Source organism: Solanum dulcamara, chromosome 5 (genome assembly GCF_947179165.1).
Source record: "Solanum dulcamara chromosome 5, daSolDulc1.2, whole genome shotgun sequence".
Taxonomy (NCBI): Eukaryota; Viridiplantae; Streptophyta; class Magnoliopsida; order Solanales; family Solanaceae; genus Solanum; species Solanum dulcamara.
In genome coordinates, this window is record NC_077241.1 from 9216547 (window position 1) to 9242677 (window position 26131).

The window sequence follows — 26131 nt, forward strand, 5'->3', positions numbered from 1 at the left end:
TTCCCATATTTTCCCAACTTCACCCTTCATGCTTAAGGACCTAAAATCAATCCCTTAACTTACCAAATAGGGCTTTCCTCTCATTAAGACTTAGAACGTTTGAGAGAAGCGACTAGAGAGAAGAAAAGAAGCTAGGGTTCAAGGTTTTCAAGTCATTTCTTCGAGTTTCGATTGTCACTTTGATTTCTAGGTATTTAAGGGTAATCAAAATGCTAGACTGAGTTCTTTCTCATGCCCAACATATTCATTTTATCAGAATTGAGATTAAGTTTGAATTCTAAGCCTATTTAATCGAGTTCTTGAGTTATTTATGTGATTTCTTATTGAGTTCCTTATATATATGAGTATATCATGTTGATTCTTATGATTTGAGTTCCTAATTGACTATTCATGAATTCTTTCTTATGAACTCCACCTGAGTTAATGATTGTCGTATTACATGCATTTATCCTTGAGTTAAAGAGAATGGTTTTCATGCACTTAACAAAATAGTTTTCATGTTCTTAACGAATTATAATTTTATAAATGAGTTTATGTGTATTTGATTGAAGTTGAAAGACCATGAGTATTGAGTCTAAATGAGTTAAGAATTGAGTTAAATGATTGATTTCAGATAGAGTCGAAAGCATGTTTTAAATGAAAGAGTTTGATGATTGAGATGAGTTGAGTTTGATGATAGTCCAATAAGACTAAATGAGTTGATTGTTCATATTGATTTGATTAAGCTTATGAGCATATTGAGTTTATTGGAAATAATATTGAGTATCGATTTGGATAAGAGTAAATAACATCTCAAACCACATAAACTATGTAGCCAGCACAGGTTAAAGGTCATGCCTCTCAAGTCTCAAAATGATAAACTTTGATTGATTGTGGATTCATTGAGGTTGATCATCCCTTACCCTGACAAAGTATTGAAAGGCTACGACAATGATAGTGCAAAATATTGTGTCATCACTAGCTTTAAGTGATGGTTGTTAGTTAGAAAAAATTTCTTTAAATGAATAATTTGATTTGGTTGAGTAGCATATCATGGAGTCTTCTTTGAATTCTTGTTCATTCATAAACTTTCATATTATTTTGAGTATTATTTAAGTTACCTTTAAGTTGAGTCTGTTGAGTTGAGTTTCCTTGATGTTGAGTTGTTGAATTGTGTTTCCTTGAGCTATTTTACGTACTCCTACATTCCATGTACTGACGTCATTTGGCCTGCATCATTTTATGATATAGATACATGTGTTAGAGATCATCAACAAGCACTCCATTAAAGATCTATTTCCCTTCTTGATACTGGTGAGACCTCATTGCTTTCAGAGGAATCACATTTATTTCAGTTATTACTTATGAGTAGTTTCTTTTGAGATAGTTGTGAGCTTGTCTCGACACCTTCTTGATAAATTATAGAGTCTTCATAGACAGAGCCAGAGTTGAATCAGATTGGTACTTTAAGAGTTTGTTTTAAATCTTACTTTTAAGTATTGAGTTATTAGATTGAGCTAATCTATACCTTGAGTATATGAGACTTTTATTTATGAAATTGATTTGGTTGTTAAATTACCCTTTATTGAGTTGTTGGGATATTAGCCCCCTCGAGTGTCATTATATTTAATTTTTTTGAGTCTTCCACTAAGCGTTTGAGCAAGTAATTGGAACAAGTGGTTTGCTTGGGGTCAGCAATGGTCTCCGAGTGTCGACTATGCCTATGGTGCCTTTTCAAGGCGTGACACTTTGCCTAATTAGATGCCAAGCAAAAGAAACAGTAAATTTACTATTTTTCTATAGAGTCCATACTTGTCTATCATTGCCTTCAGGAGTCAACACAATATTCATAATGTGTATGTGTTCCATCACATGTTCTGGTAGGAAGACATCCCATCCACCCCACATCCATTGCCCATTGACAAGCACTTTTAATAACTTCTAGTTTCTTGGTTTCCTATCTTCAGGAAGCCAACTTCATCAAGCTCCAGTGCCTATGTAATTTTCAAACCAAACTAAAACATCCCCTCTATCAACTTTCCATAGAATATGAGAGTACATGTTACTTTAATTTTGCAGATTGCATTTCAAGAATGAGAGTTCCCGAAATGCCATTTTTTGTCAATGGATGAGTCCTTTGGCAGTACTTAGCTAAAAAGAATTCAGTCCATAGGGAGTTGCTCACCCTTAGCACCCACCACTGTTTCATTATAAAAGATTTGCAAATGTCTTGAAGTCTCCTAAATCCTGTTCCTCCCTCTTCATTAGGGTAACACAAGTTATCCCAAGAAGCCTAATGTATTTTCAAAGTCTCACTAGATCCTCCCTAGAAAACTCTATTGAACATCTTTTTAATTTAGTTGGTAACACTCATGGAGGGATTTATTGCAGCAAATATATGAACTGGTAATGAAAGTAGAACATGTTTGATCAAAATAGCTCTTCCTCCAATTGAAGGGTCTTAGATTGCCACCCTCTAATTTTGCTGAGAATTCTACTTGTCGGTGCCGAAAACATAGCATTAGTCTTTCTTCCTTCATACAGTGGAAAATCTAGATATTTGATTGGGAATTCCTTATTCTTTATCCTAGTAATTTCCTTAATTCTGCTAATGTCATGAACCTGAGCCTTGCTAGATAAAAATATACTTGATTTATATTTGTTAATTTTCTGTCCTGATGCCTTCTCATAGATGGTGAGAGCATTCATCAATATGTCTAGAGATCTCCTGCATCCATTAGAAAAAAGAATAATGTCATCAGCAAATGTAAGGTGGTTAATAATAGGACCTCTCTTATTCATGGTAAAACCAGTGAATAGAGGATTGTTATTGAGGTCATTTAATTTTAAAGAAACAATTCTGTACAAATGACAAAAAGAGAGGGGGAAAATAGGATTTCCTTGTCTTATCCCTCTTTCAGACTTGAAGAACTCATGCCTACTTCCATTAATAAGAAGAGAGTACCAATTACTAGAACATGTCTAAAAATTATGTCTATCCAAATTTCACAGAATCCCATCCTCTTCATCAATATACATAAAAAAGGCCATGACACTCTATCATATGCTTTGACCATGTCTAATTTTAGAAGAACATTGCCATCCACATTTGGTTTACCAATGTCATGTATGATTTCTTATGCAAGTAAAATATTTTCTGAAATGGATCTTCCTTTAATAAATCCACTTTAGTTTCTACCAATCAAGGACGGTAGGATTCTGCTTAATCTGGAATTAAGGACTTTAGAGAAGATATTACTATTCACATTCCACAGATTTATGGGCCTCATGTCAGAGAATTGTTAAGGAGATTTCACTTTGGGAATCAAAGCTATATTCATATGAGCCAATCATTTAGGAAGACTAGCTCCATAAAAGAAGGCTTGAATGGCCTTGGTTACTTCTGGTGCTACTAAGTCCCAACATTCTTAGTAGAATTTAGCTGTGAACCCATTCAGGCCTAGGGCACTTTCAGGGTCCATGGTCAGGAGGTTGTTCCTAATTTCTTCCCCAGAGGGTAGTTCAATCAAGTCTCTATTGATTTCCTCTGTGATTATATTATTGATTCCTTTCAGCTCTGAAAAAGTATTATAGTCAGGGACTTGGCTAAAATTCCCTTTAAAATATCTAACACCAACTTTTGAGACTTCTTCATTCCCTTCTACCCATAATTGGTTCTCATCCATGATTTTGTTGATGCCAAGTGTTCTTCATTTGTCCTTTATGTGTCTGTGAAAGTATGTAGTGTTTGCATCACCGTCCTCTAGCTATTTTACTCTTGCCTTTTGCTTTAGAATAGCTTCTTGGATTTTCAAATAATGCACATATTCATCTTTAGCTTTACTAAGTCTGGTTTTAGAATTTGGATTGTTGTTGATCTACATCTCTTGTTCCAATTTAACAATATCTTTTTCCATCTTGCTTGGATCTTTGTAAATGTCTCCAAATCTTTCCCTGGACTATTTGCTAAGGCATACACTAGTTTTTTGAGCTTTTGATGTAGTACCCACATAGCATTGACATGGCATTCTTCTTCCCAAACTTTTTTCATAACCTTCATAAATCTAGGTTACTATATCCATATGTTCAAGAACTTGAAATATTTAATGTGTTCCTCCTCTTTTTTGAGAACTGGACCAGAAATAGAGTATGATCAGAACATGATCTTGTCAAATATGTAACACGGGTCTTGCTGAAACTATCAAACCAGTCAACATTGTAAAGCACCCTATCTAGTATTTTTCATATAGTATTTGGGGCATCTTTGTTGTTACACTAGGTGTGGATTATACCAGCATATTTCGCATCCTGTACACCTGCATCATTCATGAAGTTAAGAAAATCAAAACTCTTATCAATTCTATAAGGTTTACCCTTGATTTTTTCGCCCGGGTCTGCTATAACATTAAAATCCCTCATGATACACTAGGGTCCTTGTATATTATTGGACATGATAACTAGCTCTTCCACAATGTCATTTTCATAGTAGTCCTGCATTTAGCATAAACCGAGGATAGATGAAAGTTAGAATCAGCATATAAGGTTGAGACTTGGGAAGTAATATATTGCTCGATATTTTTGATAATAATAACAGTGAGATCATTATTCTAACATATAAAAAATTGTTATTAATATTAGTCCATGAACCCTGCATGCTAAGCATTCTCATATAGTATTCTATCAGCATTGACAAAAGGTTTTTACAAACTAATAAAAGAAACCTTATATTGATTTTCGGTATTTTGTAATCTTTCAAACGCACTTTGGGTCCTAACACTCCTAATATTCTTATTAATCATTGGAAACTATTAAAGTTTGACCTATGTATCTCCATTTGACAAATATTATTGCTTCTATCCTTAGAATTGTCCTTATGAGCTAAGGAAATTCCACTAGATTCAAGCATAATAGAGACTGATACTAGATGTAAATCTTGGATCATTGTATATTCTCGATCCTTTGTAATGATCTGTTGATCTTCTATGGCTTTGGTTGCTTTATTTTCTGATTGTCGGTTAGGGATATTATGGAATTGATCCTCTCTTATATTCTTCTCTGAATCTGATACATAGTTCTTGTATTCATCCTTTTTCTTGTCTTCAATGTCATTCACAATCTCCATATCTTGTGAATTCTCCTCTTGTCTTATTTCTTCTTCTTTTCTTCCTGCTAAGTTTTCCTCATCCTTTTGGACTTGGTCACTTTCCTTACCCCCATCTACTGGTTCTTGATTTGCTTCTTTATAGTCACTGAAGATGTTGTCTCAATTTTCCTACTTCTCTTGAGTTCCTTTTCTACTTTTGATTCTTCTTTCATAGAGATGGATGGGAGAATCAACTAGTTTTTTTTGACATTTTTCCTTCCTAGAAGTTGTCTGATTGGTATTTTCCTACGTGACTTTTGTGGTGACTGAGACCATCTTTTTTCCTTTTTTTGAAGCAGTGGATTCCCCCTCGTTCTTCTCTTGCGCTGAAAAGGTAATTTCACCGATGTTAATATCCATAAAACTTGATAATCCTGTAACCTCGCTTAATTTAGGATTTTCCGCTTCAATTTTGTTTCTCATTTCAATAGTTTCCTTCTAGGCAGAGACTTTATTGGCTCTGTATTTATTTTTTCCTTTTTTTTCACTGTCTTCCTATCTTCTTCTTCCACTTCTTCCATATCCTGCATATCCTTTCATATTTCGCTCATTTGACTTATTGTTACTTTCTCTCTCTTTTTTCCTTTATCCTCTTGCATTTTGTCTAATCCATTAGAGTTGAGATTTCCACTCTCCGTTTCCTCTTTCCCGTTAACCTGGTCCTTGGTGGTGGGCCTTTTCCTTAACTCTGGATGAAGTATTCTACATTTAGTGTCACAATGAACCTGAGCTTTACAATGGAAATAATATTCAGGAACATTTTCATACATAACTCTTTGGTTGATAACCTTTACGCTTCCATTTTTGTCATGAACTTCAATTTGGATCTCTGTTACCATAGCTCTGGTTAGGGGTGTACATGGAACGGGTTGGTTCGGATTTTTTACAAACCAAACCAAACCATTTGTGTCGGGTTATTAAATCTATAAACCAAACCAAACCAATAAAAGTCGGGTTTTTCAATATCAATTTTTCTCGGATTTTTTGGGTTTTTTCGGGTTTTTCGGGTTTCTCGGTTTTTTTCGGGTTTTTCGGATTTTTCATAGTATCTAATAAAAAGCAGAGCAGTGCTTCTTAAAAAGAGTTCTAATACAAAATATCAATATATAAGATGGACACAGAACACTGTTTGAAGTTTTAACTTTATAAGATGGGCTTTTTTTGTATATTATTTAGATGAGCTTCTCAAGTCCAAATATAAATGTAAGAAAGAAAACAAAAATTATAAAAAAATAAAAAAACATTTATAAATTACATTTTAATAAATATTTTTATGTATAACATAATTTAAAAGTAGTATCTCTATAATCGGGTCGGTTTGGGTTCAGTTTGACTTTTTTTAGTTAAAACCAAACCAACCCTATAATGGTCGGGTTTTTTTTCAAACACCAAACCAAGTCAAACCAAACCACTAGTCGGTTTTTTTTCCGGTTTGATTCGGTTTGTCGGTTTGGTGCGGTTTATCGGTTTGCCCTGTACAGCCCTAGCTCTAGTTATGTCTATTTTCACTTTGACTTTGACCGGGGTAGGTCTGCTTTTTGAATAGGTAGCTTTTTCGAGATAATTAGAACTCTAATAGGTGTTAAATTCGTCATAATGCATCCCACTCAAAAAAGTGTCAGCTCAATTCGGATAAGTTAATCCATAATAGAGTCAAATTAGTTTCTTCTTCTGGTTTGAAGTCTGTCTCCCATTTCAAAAGCTTCAATTGCATATTGCAGATGTTTAAAAAGTTTCCTACGGTCTTCTTCTAAGTCAAAATCTATAAAGACATGGTGCATATTATATGCTCCTATCTTAGCCGAGCCTTTAAGCTGTACTGATTTCACAAAGTTGTCTCAATTTTTTTCAATTGAAGAACGAATTTTTGTAAATTTACCTATAAGTGTCAGCTTACAAATTTCGACAAGCATATCATTTTCTTCTTTGGAGAAAGAGACAACTATTTTTCCTTCAACCACATCGTACGGACGGTGGGGCAGCGCACCTTCTTTTCTGACCCATTATTTCTACTAGCTCCCAAGGCAGCGATGAAGCTTTCAGTGTCATGTCACTTACATTAGCAAAAAATGTTTTCTTTATGTAAAAGTTTTTTGCAGATAAGGGAGAGTATTTTCTTTTTCTAAACTAGTTTAGGACTCAAAAAAGACCAAAACACCCTTGAAGCTTTCAAAAAATATACAGAAACTCTCCCTAGGCCTAAAACTACCTCATGAATTTAATAGAATCATCGAAAATCCAATCCGAATATTCAAACTTTGAATGTTAACCAAAGTCATTCCTTTGATAAAAAAATAACTCTAACTTCCAACTTAGAACCTCAAATCTCTGATACAACTCCAATTTCTTAAACGACAACTCTCCTAGACTAAATTCCATATTTCGAATCTAGTAAAACTAGTGAATTTCCATTATGAGATTTGTAGATTTGGTTGGTCCCAAATACCATTTTTGAACAACTTAAGCCTCTAAAACTTCAAAAACTCAAAAAATTTCAATGAATTTCCAAAACCAACACTAAACACTGATCAAAAATGACTCAGAACAACAATCGGGAGGGGTAAAATAATTATTTTGTAAATTTTTTCAAAAATGACATTCAGGGTCGTTACATAATACGACAAGTACAATCAATTCAAGTTGCATTTGTTAATCTATCCAATCAAACTAAGGTAGAGCACAAATTTGTTTAAAATCTTCAGTTGAAGTGGTGAGACTCCTTTTGAATCAAGAATTGACATTTCATAGACATCATGAAGATAAATTATCATTAACCTAAATTTTTTTATGTCAATATCTGAACCATTCTTTATATGCATATAGACTCCAACTCAATGACGTCTAAGTATATATATGAGTTAGGATCAATTCCTAAGTATTTAAAGTATATTAGATGTGGTTTACGGTTATAAGGGATTTCTAAAACCAAGCAAAGTCCAAAGGATTTCTATTGGCTAAGTTTTGTCGTACAAATATATATAAGGGTCAACTTCAAACGATCATATCTCTCAGAATATAAAGAGTTAGGTGGACCATGACCTATCAAATTAAAGTCTATGAGTCTTCTTTACAATGCCACCAAGTTGTATTAATTGGAGTTTGGAGTAAAAAGTAATGCCCATTTTATTGGGTATTGTCTTTCTGCTCGCCAGTCGTGCGCCTGAGGTAATTTTCGTGTGCTAGCGTAATGAGGCAGTGGCTACTACCCTCTCCATGTGTTGTTCGCACACCCAAAATGATTTCTGCAAGGCCGCACAGGCCTGAGGCTATTTAATAACCCCAAGGACGTATTTTCTCTTTCTATTTTCTTAGAAAGAGAAGTTATGAAGAAACCAACTTTCCCCAATATTCATCCATCATCCAAGGTAAGATTTGACCGTGGAACTCCATAATTTCTTCACCTTATCACCAATTAATATCTCCTACCCATGGATCTATAGGTTTTAAAGAAAATCCACCCCTAAGGTTCAAGAAATTGATTTTTGCCATCTCTTCCTCCAAAGAACTCATCTTTCTCAAGAATTAGGAATGTATAAGGTATGTAAGAATACTCCTAACGTGGATTGAGTTCATCCTCGTTTCCTATATCTCTATTGAGTTGAGTTTATTGAGTTTGAGGTTCCATGAATTGAGTTCTTGAGTTATCTATAATTTCTATTGAGTTTTTGTATACAAATTCATATGTATTGATGACGTCCTTGAGTTGGGTATTTGAGGTATACATTCATGTCTTCATTCACATGAACCCAAATTGAGATTTTATTTTTTTATTTTATTATGCAGTGATGGAGTTTTTAAAATATGATTTGTGAAGGTTTTTGAATGAGAAAGAGTTGAGTTTTGAGGAGTCCCATAACTACCATTTTGAGTATGAAAGAGTTGAAAATTTACATATGTTCTTTTAAAACATATATTTGAGAATGAGTTGAGTTTGAGAAGATCTTAAATTTTGTTATTTTGAATATGAGTATTTTGAGTGTAAATGATTGTTTGAGATGGAGTTTTGGAAAGGTATGAATGAGTTTGAGAAGTCTTTTAATTAATATTTTGAGCATGAGTTTGAGAAGTCTCACAATCATTATTTTGAGTATAAACGTGTTGAACATTATTACATTAAAACATCTACTTTAAGATTGAACTGAGGAGTTACATTATATTTTAAATACATTCATTGAGTTGAGATTGTATCCAATTTAAAGAGAAGAGTTTGATGATTAATATGAGTTGAGTTTGATGATTGAGTTGAGTTGAGTTTAATGAAAGTCCAATGAGACGAAATGAGTTAATTTGATCATAATGATTGATTTGAGTCTTTATGAGCATATTGAATCTTTTGGGAGTAGTATTGAGGACAAATTTGGGTAAGAGTAAATAATATCTTAAAATTCCATAAACTACGTAGCCAATATAGGATAGAGGCCATGCCTTTCAAGTCCCAAAACGATGGACTTTGATTGATTATAGATCTATAGATGTTGATGTCCAGTACTCTGGAAAGGTATTTGATGGATGTGGCAATGGCATCGCTTCGTTATATCATCACTAGCTCATAAGTGATGATTGTCGGTTAGAGAAACTCCCCAAGAGAAAAATATTATATTTTTTATATATTGAGTTGCATCTCTTACCTGCATATCATTTAAAGCATTATACTATGTTACTTCATGCTTTATTGAGTTGAATCATTTCATGAGTTGCATATTATTGAGTATATTTTCAAAGCACTATTTATTTTTAAACTACATGCTTATTGAGCTGAGTTGAGTATTTTCAGAATTGAGTTCTTTGAGTTGAGTTGAGTATTTATAGAGTTGAGTTCTTTGAGTTGAGTTGAGTATTTTCAGAGTTGAGTTCTTTGAATTAAGCTGAATATTTTCAGAGTTAAGTCCTTTGAGTTGAGTTTGAGTATTGTTAATTTTATTTCCTTTCATCTATTTTACATACTCGTATATTTCATGTAATGACATTTTTTTGGTTTGCATCATTTACGATGCAGATACAGGTACTAGAGATCATCAATGGATGCTTTGTTGAAGATCTATTCCCTTCTTGATAGTTGTAAGACCTCCTTGAGTCCGAAGGAATTATATTTATTTCTTCATCATTTTGATTAGTTCCTTTTGAGGTAGCTGTGGGCTTGTCTCGGTACCTTCTTGATAGTTGATAGAGGCTTCATAGACATAGATTGAGTAGATTGGAGTAGAGGTCCCTTTTGAATCTGTTTTGCGAAAACTATGGCTTATGGGATTGAGTTGCCTTTTAATATTACTTATTTGAAATTATTCCTTCATTGAGTATTGATTGGTTAGCCCACTTGAAAGTTTCCTTGTTATTGGATTGAGTCTTCCGCTGATTGATTGAATAGGTGATCATACAAAGTGGTTCGTTTGGGGGCCAGCAATGGTCTCTGAGTGTCGGCCATGCATAGGGTATCCTCTCGAGGTGTGACATAAATTTCTTGAAATTCTTTCATTGCATGCAAGGCGGTGTGATAAAATTAGTGATTTATGTTGGAAAAAGCTCCAACAAAAAATGATTAGCTAACTTTTCATAAAATTCAAAAAGATAGCATCTTTGCATGTAAGCTTGAAACAATTAAAGTAATTATGGAGAATCTAAATAATGACTATTTCTCATTGCTAGTCAATGAATCTTGTAATGTGTCATGTAAGGATTAAATGATAATTTTTTGCGATATGTTGATAAATGGAGATTTGTGGTGAATAGGTTTATTGGGATTGTTCATGTTATATACTAGTGCTTTATGTTTAAAAAGAAGCAATTGTTAACTACCTTGATCAACATTATTTGAGTTTATCTCATATACATGGACAATGGTATTATGAAGCAAGCAATATGCAAGGGAGTCTAAGTGGCCTTAAAATTTTGATTCAACAAAAAAGTAGAACAACTCATGCAATTCATTATTTTTCTCATCAACTTCAGTTGATTTTTATTGGGGTACCTAAAAATTTCTTCAAGTTAGAGAACTTATATTGCTGGTTTCTAATATCTTAAATGTAGTGGGATGTTCTTTTAAACGCATGGATGAACTTCGAGAATCTCAAGCAAAAAAAGCTCAAGAGGCACTAAATATGGGCGAGGTTGATACTGGTAAGGGCTTGAATCAAGCACTTGGTATTGCTAAAGATGTTGATACTCATTGAGGTTCACACTACAAATCTATTAAGAACTTCAGTATTATGTTTGACTATTTTATCGATGTTCTTGATACTATTGTTGTTGATTCTGAATTTGTTGAAGAACAAGCTAAGGCAACAAGATATATTTCAAAATTTGTCAAATATTTGAGATTGCTTTCATATTGTATTTAACAAGAGATATTTTAGCGATCACAAATGAGCTTAATGAGTCCTTACAAAAGAGAGAACAAGATATAGCAAATGCTATTTTATTTGCTAAAGTGGTGAAGAGACGATTGCAAGATCTAAGGGATGAAGGATGGAATCCATTTATCGAGAATATGTTTGCATTTTGTGTTAAGTATGATATTTTGATACCTAATTTTGATGAGGTCTATGTTAATTTTGAAAGATCTCAATGTAAAGTATCGAATATACTATTTCACATCACTATCGTGTTAAAGTTTTTTTTTTTAAAGATTATTGATTGACAACTTCAAGAACTTAATCACCGATTTAATGGGGTGAAAACATATTTGTTTATTGGAGTTGCATGCTTGAATACACTTGACTCATTTTGTAGTTTTGACTTCAAGAAAATATTGAGAATGATTGAATTATATCCTGATGATTTTGGTGAAAACATGATGGTTATTCTTAAGAGTCAGTTAGAGACTTATATTGTTGATGTTCTTGATGTTGATGAAAGGTTCTCCAACCTAAAAGGACTTGGTGATTTTTCTGAAAAGCTAATCAAGGCAAAGAAGCATTTAAATTATCTCCTTGTATTTTTCCTTATAAAATTTGCATTGCTCCTGCCAGTGGCCACTGCTTCAATTGAAAGAGTTTTTTTGGCAATGAAGTTGATCAAAAGTGAAGTGTGAAATCTATTGGATGATGACTTCATGAATGGAAAAAATATTTAATGCCATTTCTGATGATAGTATTATGAATAGGTTTCAAGAAATAAAAACCCGCAGAATACAATTATAATGATATATTTTGATTAATCAAACTTTATTTTGGTGTTACTTTATTGCTTTTTGCGCATATATTCATTTTTTTATATATATTAAATCTGCTTGTTGAAATTCTGAGTCCGCCACTATTTGGTATACAATATTATCCCCCAACGATAGATATTAAGTTCTATAAATAACATTGAGTTTTTGAATGTCTGAGACATAAGTAATTTTTCGAAAGGATTAGGAGGAAAAGAAAAATGAAAGATGAAGTGAAAAAGATGACAAGAAATAGAGCTTGCCTTATTATATATTATGAACATGTATAACACTTGAATTTCATGAACTACATGGGTCAAGACTGATCAAACGTCTATTTGCTTGGGAATTATGTAGAGGACATGGAAATTATGAGTGGCCACTGGCAGGAGCAATGCAAATTTATGACTAGTTAAGTTCATTGTCATTTTTATATATTAGTCTGGTAATTCTGGAAAAAAAATTGGACAAAAAATGTTATAGTTTAAAAAAGTAATAGTTAATAAAATATTTAATTTAAGAAATAAGTGAAAATGCATCGAAGACATACAATATTGTTCAAAAGCCGCCAGTGTTCGAGCAGATTTCTTTGACTGGATTTTATGAAAGTTTCGACTGCTCATCCTTTTTTGGTATGAGTCAAATCTTGAGAGAGACCAAATGATTATGCTAGTGTTTAGTCTTAAATTTTTAAATATTTTTATTGAATTATTTTTATTTTTATTATATATTTAGTTATGAATTTTTTTAAGAATATTTAATTATTTAAAAAAATATAATTTATATCTATAAATTTTAAAAATTATTAAAATATCAATATATTTATATTATCATTTTATAATAAATATGTTTCATATAAAAAATCTTATAACATAATTAATAACAATCAATAATAATAAAATAACAATATAAGTAAGAACAATACATTAATAACATATTTAAACTTATCATTGATTCGATTGAAATTATAATCTATTAAAAATAAATTATTCTTTTTTCAATATTGTCATTCAAATTTTTTCAAAAAAGCTAGATAAATTAGTCGAAATAAATAAATGATATATATTTCTCATAAAATATAAAAGTAAGTTTTAAATATTTGAATCTTTGCAAATAGTAAACTTGGCCTGAATACTAATTTTTTCTATTATTTGAGAATTTAGGATGTTGTTAAATATATTTGTGAAGTTATATGGTTCCCCAAAAAAAAAAAAAAAAATTCCTGCGGGCCGGAATTATGACACGTGATTTTATATGTCACCTGGGAAGGAAGTTTCGTCCAACACTTTCCTGATCGTTTTTGGCTTTTCGTCAAGAACTCAATAAAGTAGCAGCTACCCATTGCCTTAATGACTAGTAAATCCACAATATCTGTTGATTTCAACTTCTGGGTTCATCCATAATCAGATTTTGAGCAATATACTTTGTGAAAGATTAACTTTTTAGTCTGAATTTGAGTTCTTGATTTTGCTTGAAGCTTCCTTTTGGTTTAAAATTTTGTGGGTCTGTGGATTTTCCCATTGAAAGTATGTCATCAAGTGTTTTAAGCTAAGAAATGAGCTAAAAATGTCATCTTTTTGCTTTGCTTAAAGAAAATCTTCAGGATTTTTGTAGCAATTTGAAAGTGGAAAGAAGTTATGGAGAAAGAAGTTAGTTTCCAAAGTGAAAAAATGGAAAAACAGCAAAATGGGGTTATGGAAAAACAGAAAAGTTTTAGGGTGGTAATGGAGAGGCAGGTTAGTTTTAGTATTGATAAGAAAAGGGAAAAGGAATCACCAGGGAAAAGATGGGATTCCCCTCTTCACCTTGCAGCTAGAGCAGGGAATTTAGGAAAGGTAAAAGAAATTGTTCAAAAGTTTGATAGTAGCAAAGGAATTAAGGAGTTGTTGTCTTTGCGAAACCAGCAAGGTGAGACTGCATTATATATTGCTGCAGAGAATGGACACATTTTGGTTGTTGCAGAGATTTTGAAACATTTGGATCTTCAAGTTGCTTCTCTTGTGGCAAATAATGGATATGATGCATTTCAAGTTGCAGCAAAGCAAGGTCATCTTGGTAAGTTTCAATTAATAATATGAAGTTTTAATCATAATATTTTTTTGGATTTGATGTTGATGCAATTAATCCTTCATACATATTAGTAGTCGTAATATTTATCCGGTAGTTTCTTGTCCTTCAATTTCTATTACTATCTATTGTCTCTTCTTCTTCGATTATGGCACTATTTTGTAGTAGTTACTGTTCCTTTCTTTTTCCAGAATGGTTTGTCATGCTTTCTGTAGTTTTTTGTCATGGTTTCTTCACTTCCGCTATTTTTGTTTTCGATCTCAATTACGGTGATCAAATCTGTGTTATGCTCCATTATTCTCAGTAACATGGTAATATATATAGAGAAGTTGTGAAACTGTATTGTTCAAGACCAATATAACAACACAGTTGAATAACATGATGGCAATATAAATCTCTGCATCAAGAATAGGCTTGTACCTGCCATCAAGTTGATACTATTGCTTCAATGATCCTAATGCAAAAAATATTACGATAGTCGATAGTTTAGGTGTTTGTTAGGTAAAAGGAAAATTCGGTTGGTAATTGCTTGAAGCTTGTTCTAATGACACATGTCAAACTGGAATTGGGAACGTACTTTTCTTACTAAGACTCCTTAGTAACTTGTTTCTTGGTATGACATTGCAGAAGTACTGAAGGAACTATTGCATTCGTTTCCAAACTTGGTTATGGCCACAGATTCATCTAATTCTACAGCCTTACATACAGCAGCTGCCCAGGGACACGTTGATGTCGTAAATCTGCTTCTGGAGATTGATTCGAACCTTGCTAAGATAGCTCGGAACAATGGGAAAACTGTGCTCCATACAGCAGCAAGAATGGGACACTTGGAAATAGTTAAGTCCCTTCTAAGCAAAGATCCTGAGATTGGCTTTAGAACAGATAGTAAAGGCCAAAGTGCCCTGCACATGGCTGTAAAAGGACAAAATGTTGGCATTGTGCTCGAATTAATCAAACCGAATCCTTCTGTATTGGCCTTGGAAGATAACAAAGGAAATAGAGCTCTTCATATTGCAACAAAAAAGGGACGGCCACAGGTTTGTCTCTGTTTGTATGTATGTTTTCTGTTAAAAAATTATTCCAGAATTCATGTGTTTACTGGTTATGGGCACAGATTTGTTTATGCAGCTATATTGTGTCAAAATTGTTTGTGAATACAGATTGAACTTACAACCTTTTCTTTCGAAAAAGTGGAAGGACCTTTCATATGTGCATCACAGAAAATAAACTGATAATTCCAGTGAAAAGCAGCATATCTTTAATTATCACACATCAAGTCTTCACAGACCGTTTTCTCTTGTTATGAGCAACCAAAATGTTGTGAATGCACAGCGATGGTATTGTGGTTTAATTTTTCATTAAATAATTCTTGTTTAATCATTTTTGCTGTAGGTTGGATAACTGTTTAATTTTATCTTCTTTAGAATTTTCTAATTGAAAGTGAAGCTATGGATCTCTATTTTAAAAGAAAACTAACGTTAACTTGCTTTGTCACCACAACACCCTTTTTCCTTCAAAGATTTCTCGTCTCAACTTTCACTTTCTTAGTACCCCTAGAACCCAAGATAATCTGAACTAAATGGCAAGCTAACCGACTTTGATGCCTCCTAAATCAAGAAAGCGCACAAGTACATTTGCAAAAAAGGGCTGCTACTGTAGTGATGCTAACAAGTTGTCATTTTTACTGAGATCAAGAATAACACTACTAATTATTGTCCACATATGTTTAAGAAACAAAAAGATTCAGTTCTTTGGTTGATTAAATGCTCTATTTAGGCAATCCAGTGTCCTTCTCGTGCTCTCTCTGTTTCTAGCATTCATGTTTAAATGATGCTATTTTGCAATTGCAGATGGTACAATGTCTGATATCAATTGAATGCATCGATCTGAATGCCATTAATAAGGCTGGAGAAACAGCTCTTGATATTGCAGAAAAGTTTGGAATGCCAGAGCTTGTTTCCGTTCTGAAGGTGGCGGGAGCTACCCATTCCAAAAATCAAGGCAAGCCCCCAAACAATACTAAGCAACTCAAGAAGACTGTTAGTGATATAAAACATGATGTGCAGTCCCAACTCCAACAGAGTCGTCAGACAGGCTTCAAAGTACGGAAAATTGCAAAGAAGGTGAAGAAGCTCCACATTAGTGGTCTCAACAATGCCATTAACAATGCCACAGTTGTTGCTGTCCTTATTGCTACTGTAGCTTTTGCTGCCATCTTTACTGTGCCTGGCCAGTATGTTGAACAGAAAAAAGATGGCTTTTCGCTTGGTGAAGCAAATGTAGCCGATAAAGCAGCTTTCATAATCTTCTTCTTGTTTGACAGTATGGCCTTGTTTATTTCCATTGCTGTTGTTGTTGTCCAGACCTCTCTGGTTGTGATTGAACCAAGAGCAAAGAAGTTACTTGTATTTTGGATAAACAGGCTCATGTGGGCAGCTTGTCTCTTCATCTCAGTGTCCTTTATTTCGCTTGCTTATGTGGTCGTTGGATCCAAAGAAAGATGGCTTGCTATCTTTGCAACTGTGATTGGTAGCACCATAATGATCACTACGATTGGCTCCATGTGCTACTGTGTGGTTCGACACAGGCTAGAAGAGTCAAAGATGAGGAATATAAGAAGGGCAGCGACACATTCACATTCGTATGCAATGTCTGTGGCATCAGATACAGAGCTCTATGGTGAAAACTACAAGAGGATGTATGCAGTCTAGGAACAAACAGAAAACTTTTTGCCTATGGTGTCAAATCTCAAGCTCTATGGATGAAGGGGACAAGTTAATATATGCAACTCTAAACCATGAAGTTTGATGAACGTCTATTCATAGCACGAGGTTCCAAATGGTCTAGCATACTAAGGATTTATGCTAGTTAGGAACTAATGAGAATGTTTCCATTAGTGTTAAGGTGTTCTTGCACCACTAAAATTTGCAACCTGAGGCAAGTCTTGCTTAGAAGTTCAAGATAGAGGCTCCAACAAATCATTCAGTTTGTTTCCACAACATTTAGTAGTTCAAGAGCAAGTTATCATGGAGTTTGCTGACTATATTGGCTACACGAAGTAGCAAAACCGGAGAGCAGCTTGGTGACAAGAAGGTGTAGATGACTGATGGTAAAAGTTTTTGTTCGCGGTACACAAAACAACTTCTAAATGAAAATGTACAAACAAAAGAAGCTATTTTGTGATATAATTCATTGTAGTTCATCTCTTTATAAATTGCATGTTTTTCAGCTCGTTTGCCACTCTGCTCTTTTGACAACTTCTAAATGAAAATGTACAAACAAAAGAAGCCATTTTCTTACTCCAATTTGACAGTAGCATCTTTGCATGATCGAATACTAACTTCTCACTCTGCTGACCTTTGATTTTGTATGCTTCTGATCAGTAAAAGAAGAAGAGAAGTTTGTCAACTAACAAACTGAGTTAGTTTTAACAACTTTCCTGCTAATTCTTCTTTCAACTAACTAATATGCTGAGCTGGTTCGTGGATCTGGATTTTCGTGTATCAGTTATTTTAGTTTACTCATGTGGCATGGAGAGATTTTCACAGGTGCTCCCTGAATTTATAAAACATAAGTATAGGACTGTGAAACAACTTAACCAAAAATGAACTGCAGTAGCAATATGCATATCTAGAACAAAATTGTCTTTCTGATAATTGCACAAATAGATCTCGGATGATCAAACTGCAAAATTGATCATAGAATTTTCAGTTTAAAAGTAGCATATCAATACAGAAATTTAAGATATGATTCTACAAAAAATAGGTGGGCGACTTTATACCCCTCTATCGAGATTTTTGAGGTGGAAACTCAGCTCCATACTAAATCGTCTATGAGTATTTACATCAAATATCCTATCAAGTAGTAATGCCAGCAAAGAAATCCCAAGACTTAAACATCTGAGCATTGTCTTGGAAACCCCTTGTGAATCGAACTTTTTGTTTGTCATGCAGGACTTCAGGTAGCTCTATCAAGGACCTCGAAGGCTTTGATGGTCAGTCATCGATTCAGAGCCACTTCCCACATGTCGAAGTGCAGATCTATGGTGAGAGCTACCACCTTGGCTTCTTCTTGAACTGCTTTTTGAAGTTGTCCGAACTGCATTAGCTGAGAAGCTGTGGCGAACATTCACCTTATGTGTTCTTGCCTCTGTCGAACGACTGGCTGTCACATTGATCAGCAAAATCACCTCCTTATCTCTGGTATCCTCACACCACCAGCTTTGTGGAATCCCATCAACAGTTTCTTCTAATTTATTGAACTCTTCATGACGTATCAAGATTTCAGCATCTTGATCTGGTTTGATGATGCCAGAAGCAGGTGTTACCTGAATAACAGAATCATAAGATAGCATTGTTTGCAGAAATAAGTTTATTTTTAGTTTTAGCTTAAGAGAACAGAATCGAGGTAAACTTGGATTCTCTTAATGATACGAACAAAGGAATGGATAGATTTTACACATCAACCAGGGGAAACTGGCTGCTTAGCTTATCAGATTGGTCATTGCCTTCTCCATCAGTTTAACTGTTGTGTGTTAGACAATATATTTTGTTTATTGTATTTTGAATATTGCACTATTTTGTTGTTTGTGGTCCTTTCTCGTAGGACTTGCACTGCCCCCTTGTTAGCTGCTGTGTTTTTTCCACTATTTTGTTCTTTGTTGTACTTGGTTTGCTGCACTTGAGCCAAGGGGCTTTCGGAAACAGCCTCTCTACCTTCACGAGGTAATGATAAGGTCTGCGTACACTCTATCCTCCCAGACTCCAGTTCTGGGATTTCATTGGATATGTTGTTGTTGTGTTGGACAATATATCATGTTGTAGATATAGCCCTTCTCCTAAGTATGATACCACAACTATCTGAGAATCAGGTACGGCGGCCAATCATCTAGCTTGCATTTTCTTATGAAGACTTTCCTCCCAACCAAAATTACAATATTAGTACTCCCTCCGTTTTACTTTGTTTGTTTGGCTTTGACTTGGCACGGAGTTTAAGAAAGTAAGGAGGACTTTCGAATCTTGTGGTCTTAAACTAAATTTCTATAGAATGTACCAAAATGCATTCTAATGTTAAAATTTAAGAGCTGCCCAAAAAGAGGAAAGAGACATTTTTTTTAAACGAACTAAAAAGCAAAGTAAGACAAACAAATTGAAACAGAGGGAGTAATAATAGTGATAAAATAAACTCATTGGACTCAAGAAGAGGTGTTAGAACTTGGTTAAGCATATGGATAGACATGGTCTTCCATGGTCTTGAAACATCGTAACATGTACAGGAAGAGAGAGTTAAGAGCATCTAGGAATTGAAGAATTACCTCAAGCCACCGCGGAAAACCAAAAGACGCTCTGGGATGATACTCTGATGCTTGCTCATCCTCTTTGATGGTGGATTGACCTCCACAGGTTATCTGGAAAAAGAGTTTGTCTTCTTTGCTTCCGCTGCTGATTCTTAAGTTGTATGTGTCTTGATTCTGAAGAACTATCTGGCTAGTGCTAACTAGAGTTTCCGGAATATAACGAAATTCTTCTAGTAAAGACTTGATTTTTTCATTATTCTGGAAAATCTCCCCAAACTTTTGTCTCCTAACTGATCTATCAACATGAGCAATTTCAACATGAAACTTGCACCTTACAGGTTTATGATCACTTTCTGTGACTTCCATACAAGCCTCATACCTACAACACGTAACAAAAATATAAAGTTTCAAGGTGATGCAAGCAAGAAAGGCTGATGTGACGAAATGCCTGAGGGGACTTGTAAACTGCATTCCACAACATCTTAATCATTCAGAATTGCATTCAAATTTAGACGTCTTAATCTAAATAAAAACAAATGCAGCCTTACTGTATAATGGAAGCAACTACAGGGCATTGTAAACTGCATTCCACTGAAGGAGTTGCTCTATTGTCTCGATAAAGTACTCGGTCACACCAAGCTGGAATTCGTTTCTTCTCCCCAGAATCATAGCCTGAATTTGAAAAAAGAAGATGTATCTAACTGGTCCTTGAAACGAAACGATTGCTTGGAAAGGAAAAGTAAGAAGATGAGTTGATTGCAAATATGTCTCACCTCCTAATCCTGGTTTTCCCCTTTCAAACTTGTAAGTTGGAGGAAATCTGATGATTGCTTCCCTCATCCCTTGGAAAACCTTACCAGTTTTCATTTCTGCTCTCAGTTGATCTTTTTCTCGAAGCCAATCGAAGCATCTTTGTGACACGAAGTCCCTTGCTTCATCATACGATATTCCAAAAAGACGATAATTGAAATCACCAGTGAATATCACCAAGTCAGCTTCACCAAGCTCGGGTCTTCCCTCGTCAGGATTAATTTGTGCAGTCTGTGTCATGATAAAAAAGAGTTAGTTTTACATGAACTAAATTAGACAACAAGATGTGATCATTACTACAACAACTTCAGGCCCAGACATTTGCACCGCGAAGCATCTGAGCAGAAGACGAAACACCAGCTGCAAGAGAGGAGGATCCATGTAAGTCAGATGAGTAAAAGAGCCAAAATCAATACATGGAGAAGATAAAAACAGGTAAAAGGAGCATACCAACAGAATTATTTAGAAGGCTGGAGGATTTGGTGAAAACCATTGTTCTAAATATATGGTTAAAATCAGCATTGCGACGATTGACTGCTTCTAAATGTGCAGCAAAATGACAGTTTGTAAAGCACATTATTCTATCAAAGACTCTTAACCTCAGACCAACTCCACCCTGCATTTTAAATGTGTAACCATGATACAGTTACACTATACATTGTATTGTTTAGAAGGAGAAAACAACAGTTCCTGACCGGTTAACTTACCTTATTACCAATTGCACGTCCTATTCCACACGCAACTGCTCCAACATCTAGGTCCCCAACATGATTCCTAATAGATTTTCTCACCCTGAGTTGTAGAATGCAATCAAGATTATTAGTATACATAGGCAGGAGTCAATGGGACTGCTATTTCACCCCCATTTAGTCAGAAAGATTAAGCTTAATGAAGGATGAGGTTCCATGAGGTAGAGTTGGGAGGACTTCAGCCAAACAAAAATAGAGAAGAGATCACCCAAGTCTACAAATGTTCGTACCATATAGCAATAAGCAAGGCAGCTAGTTGCCTTGATCCTACTCGTTCAAAAGTTGATCCTTCGTTCAGTGCCTTCCCTATAGCATCCTGCCACCATTGTCCAACAGAACTTCCTTCCAATCCTACCTAAAGTTGACATGAGTTATTAGGATACTGCTACATACACATGAGTATACATCTAAGTAGAGCATCATACTGTTAGCTCTCAAGTCCCTACCAATCTCTTTGATCAAGTTCGTACTTATTAAGCAATCAGATGCAAAAATTTGACACCAATAGTACTAAGACCGAGAAAAATCAAAGCAGTTGGATACCACATCTAGATGATTGAACCACCTGCAACCGTTATTTTCTTAACAAATTAAGCTTATTGAAATTCTCAGTTAATAGATCCCGGAGTTTTTCTTCCTACAAAATGAATAGATCAAGTCTTCTTTCACCTAAAGACACTACTAGTAGTTGCAGAAGGTGTTTGAATTTGTAAGGGTGTTAATCGATAGCTTACAGTTTCTTTTGCAGCAGACATAGCAAGAAAACCTGCTCCCATTTCTACTTCTTGCAACCCAACAACTATAATCCCAACATCTGAAACTGTTGAACCCAGCCATGTTGCAAGGGCTTCCTGGGAGGCCCTTCCTTGACCAACATTCCAGGTTCCAATTAAAACCCTGACATTTTCTTGACTAGTGTATGAATTTTCTTTCTCAGCTAATTCTGGTCGTAAGATGTTGTCAATAGGTCCTGGGGACGTAAGGTTCCATCCACGTAAACCACCATGGTTTGCCAAGCTATAAACATAGTCATTCCCAACTGCCATTTTTATTACAGGCCCGTTGTGTGCAACCCAACCAGCTAGTAAATTCCCATCAAGGTCCAGCACCTGTACCATACCACTTACATAGCCAACCCAGATTCGAGAACCATGAGAACATAAGCACAGAACTGCACAACGGTGGTGATGAAAATCTTGCAAACGATTGCCATTCCCATCCCACTGCACAAGTAAGCCACTTGAACATCCACTCCAAATCATTCCATCAGCTGCAAGCACAAGAACCTCAGTTTTCTTACTATCTTCTACAAATGCCCCCTTTGTTGCAACTCGACGAACAGCATCTGCAGCTCCCATTATAGCATTACGTGACCGCTGCAAAAAGCTAGTTCCCTGTGACTTTTCCTTTTTAGATTTAGAAACAAACTTAACATTCAAATCGTCTTCCGTTGATTGGTCTTGCACTGATGATATATCAACCCGGTTCTCAATCTGACCTTCTACATTGTACACTTTCAGGAGTTCCCTATTCCGTGCATCCCTGCAGTTTCCCAACTATCGGAGTTATTAGGAGTGACAACTAATCTGTAAAGAAACTCTGGACTATTTCCTATGACTTAGACGTCGAAAGAATGCATTGCATAAAATTTCAGATGGAAGCAACAATGAGGACCATACCATAATGAGAAGGATAAAGAACCAGCTGCCCACACTTTCGCTCGTACATGATCAGATAGCATACACTTCACCTCAGAAGATGAGATGTTACATACACCATTTACTGTAACTAGGCTCCTAAGGTCAATCGCTGACCTTTCTACGAGTAAAGCAGCCATGTGTTTTTCCTCTGGTGATAAAGAGAGGGATTTTTCAACAGATTCCCATGGCCAGACCTTTATGATACCACCCTCAGATCCAGACCATATATCACCTGGATCAACAAGCAATTAGTCATAGTTGTCATTTGGAACACAATTAGAAGCAAGAAGTCATTCACCGGTATTTAAAATGCTGATATAAGTTATTAGCAAGTGAGTTTCACAATGATCTGTAAAACAGAATAACATTGAAGAAATTTGAAAAGGAAAAATCATACATTTCCAAGAAATTAAGAATATCTTGTTGGCGCATAAGCTTTGAGACTGTAAGTATATCCCAACCTTGAGCTCATAAAGAAGAGAAATTTTCTACAAATTGCGCTAATAGCAAACATTGATACACATATGTGAAGGAAAAGTAGATATTACCATAAGAAGATATGACCATCGAAAGAACTGAACCCCGATGAGCCTGCCAAGAGAGGCCTTCCTTAAAAGGAGAATCATCAGAATTAGGTTGGTCCATCCTCCAAGATCTAATCTTTCCATCCTTATGTCCACTCCAGACTAACTTACTCCCACTATCAACTATCAAGCATATAGCAGGCGATGTATTTACTGACTCATAAAATGGTGCTGCATCCTCGTCTCCTCTTTTTGCTCTTCCATTAAATCCCAATCCTGCCTCATATTGATCCGAGAAATTCCAAACTCTTACACCACATTCCTGTCCTGCCCATAGTTGTGTTTCTGTACAGGCAATAGTCCTCAAAAATCTCCCAACCTGAAATTACGTTTCATTAAAACAAGGAGAAAATCAACACGAAGACATCTACTGTTCATCAAGACAACTCTTCCATTTTAGATATTTTTTCAACTTAATTCTATTTATTACTACATACAATGGACATCCTCAGACAAATCTAAATGAAGGAGGTTATAAACATGGCTGCTCCCATTTCACTCACCACTTCCTGTCATTTTGCCACTCAAACTAGAGCTCCATTTGGATCAAGGGCAACGCAAGACTATTTGGTAAGACAAGTGTATGAATCACCTCAAGAGTATAACCAAGGATAAAATTACTCCCCCTGTTTCAAGTTTGTTTCTCCTCCTTTTTTTTTCTATTTAAAAAAGAATGTGTCTTTCCTTTCTTTTTTTTTGCAACTTTTTAATTCTAATTTAACACATCACATGTTTAAAATCACAAACTAAAAGATATTTTGATATATTCTACGTATCTTTAGCTTAAGACTATAAAGATTCAAAATTTTATGTCAAATCAAATCAAAATTAGACAAACAAATTAAAACAAATGGAATAACATATTGTGCTCAAACGGGAGATTTTTTACCCTTCCCCAAAAAAACATAAACAATAACATTACAACATTGACAAAAGTTAAAAACAAATCTTAGCAGTTTAGTTGGTTGATTATTGAAGTTTCGTTTCGCCTTATTAACGAGAGTTCAATTCCGCACCTCGTAATCTTTTCCATTGCCCATTCCCCAACCCTGATGTAATTTTTTTTAAAAAAGACAAAAATTAGGAGATTTTGTTACCTGAGTTTCTCTAAGAGGATGAGGTCTCAACTCATGGCAAGATGGACGGGACGGATGCACAGCAGCACGAGTCGGGACTTTAAACATCCCAACTCCACCACCAGATGCAGCAAATTCCGGCAACGGAAGTTGTTGATCATCATCCAAACAATCAGGTATCACACCAAGCCCAGTAAAATTCTGAGACATCAAATGGAAATCATGTCGATCACTTCCACCAACAACAGATGCACCGGGAGCAGCAGCAGCAACAGTTGTACTAGTACTACTACTACTACTAATAGTAATATCATTTGAATTCATCGAATAAGGATAGAAACCTTCATCATCTTCAGATGAATCCTCATATAGGCCGGAGTTATTAATGCTGTTTGGCATGAAATCAACGTCGAGGCTATGATTCCTGATTTGATGGTGACGTTTATGATGCGTACCTGTATTTGTACGGAGTTGATGGCTATACGAATGTGCTTTTCGTCGTGGTGGTGGAGCTTCGGTTAGACCTTCTAATGCATTCTTTTCGTCATCTTCAAATTTCTCAACCACGTCCATTTGTATTGTATGATCAAATAAAATTGAGAAAATTATTTTCTTGAGCGACGGATTCAGAATTTGAAATAGAACACGACGTAACGTGATGGGATAAAAGAGAGAGATAAAAAAAGTAAGATTGAAAAACAAAATTGGGAAAATATGAGTGAAGAGAGGAGAAAATGGACATGCATGAAAAAGAAGAGGCAATTGAGGAGGGAATTAGGCGAACCTTGCTCTCATTGTACGGACAGAAATGTTCTCATGAAAACTGTCACTCTTTCCTAATTTGTTTTTCACATAAATAATTTTGTATAACCAGAAAAAAAATATTCTATTTGGGGTGTGTTCGGGTTGAGGATTTTTTTTTTTTTTAGGAAATTAAGTTATTGAAATTTATCTTTAAAATATTTCTATATAATTGAGATAAATATCATTGGAGATGAAAGTGGGATAGGATTGGGTTGGGGGGAGGGGGGGGGGATGAAGATGACAATAATTTTATTTTTTTATATTTTTCAATTATTTTTAAAAAAAAATTAAGTACTACTATTCTTATAATTAAGTGTTTTTTATGTGACATTATTATGTATCGAAGTCAATAAGTTGGATGAAAAAGTTAAATCTAAGTAGACAAAATAGTAATGGAGGAATTCCTTCCCCCAAATTATATATATTACGTATAATGTACAACCTTTTAGTAATTGACTTTTAATTTTCTTCCAACGCAATTTTAGGTTGTCATCTTCGATTTTACCATAATCATTTTTTTTATTATTAATTAATTTGTACAAGAAGTGGTATATTATTATGCAGGTAGTTTAATTTGTTTTTCCTTTATCTTTGTTTAGAGTGCGTATCAATACCAACATAATTTTAATTTTTGATATCAATAATAAAATTTTGTTCACTATATTTAATATTGCTTTTTATTTGTTAGTGTAATGGTGAGTTATCATGTTCCTCTTTAAGTACACTATTTATCTTTAAAATTTTATGTTATTTTTAAAAAAAAATTGTACCTAATAATA

The 26131-nt window shown here is 34.7% G+C and overlaps 2 protein-coding genes across 5 annotated transcripts; one reads left to right on the forward strand and one right to left on the reverse strand.

Annotated features, from left to right (window-relative positions):
- Positions 1-13497: 13497 nt before the first annotated feature.
- Positions 13498-18910, forward strand: LOC129888993 (ankyrin repeat-containing protein At5g02620-like). 4 transcript variants are annotated; one of them, XR_008766769.1, is made up of 4 exons: positions 13498-14321; positions 14961-15370; positions 16184-17881; positions 18287-18910. XR_008766769.1 is itself a non-coding variant. In XM_055964087.1 (3 exons), exons 1-3 carry the CDS (start codon positions 13904-13906, stop codon positions 17042-17044), a joined length of 1689 nt encoding a protein of 562 aa, XP_055820062.1. In that variant the 5' UTR covers positions 13498-13903; the 3' UTR covers positions 17045-18910. The 4 variants fall into 4 exon arrangements, 1 of the variants encoding a protein (XP_055820062.1); XR_008766770.1 differs by having other exon boundaries at positions 16184-17489; XR_008766771.1 differs by having other exon boundaries at positions 16184-17442.
- Positions 18304-25320, reverse strand: LOC129888992 (type I inositol polyphosphate 5-phosphatase 12-like). The gene is made up of 12 exons (XM_055964086.1): positions 24570-25320; positions 23437-23791; positions 22868-23120; positions 21923-22730; positions 21419-21543; positions 21147-21231; positions 20890-21055; positions 20759-20799; positions 20403-20670; positions 20178-20301; positions 19648-20008; positions 18304-18660 (listed from the first exon to the last, which is right to left on the reverse strand). Exons 1-12 carry the CDS (start codon positions 25119-25121, stop codon positions 18304-18306), a joined length of 3495 nt encoding a protein of 1164 aa, XP_055820061.1. The 5' UTR covers positions 25122-25320.
- Between the last annotated feature and the right edge of the window lie 811 nt (positions 25321-26131).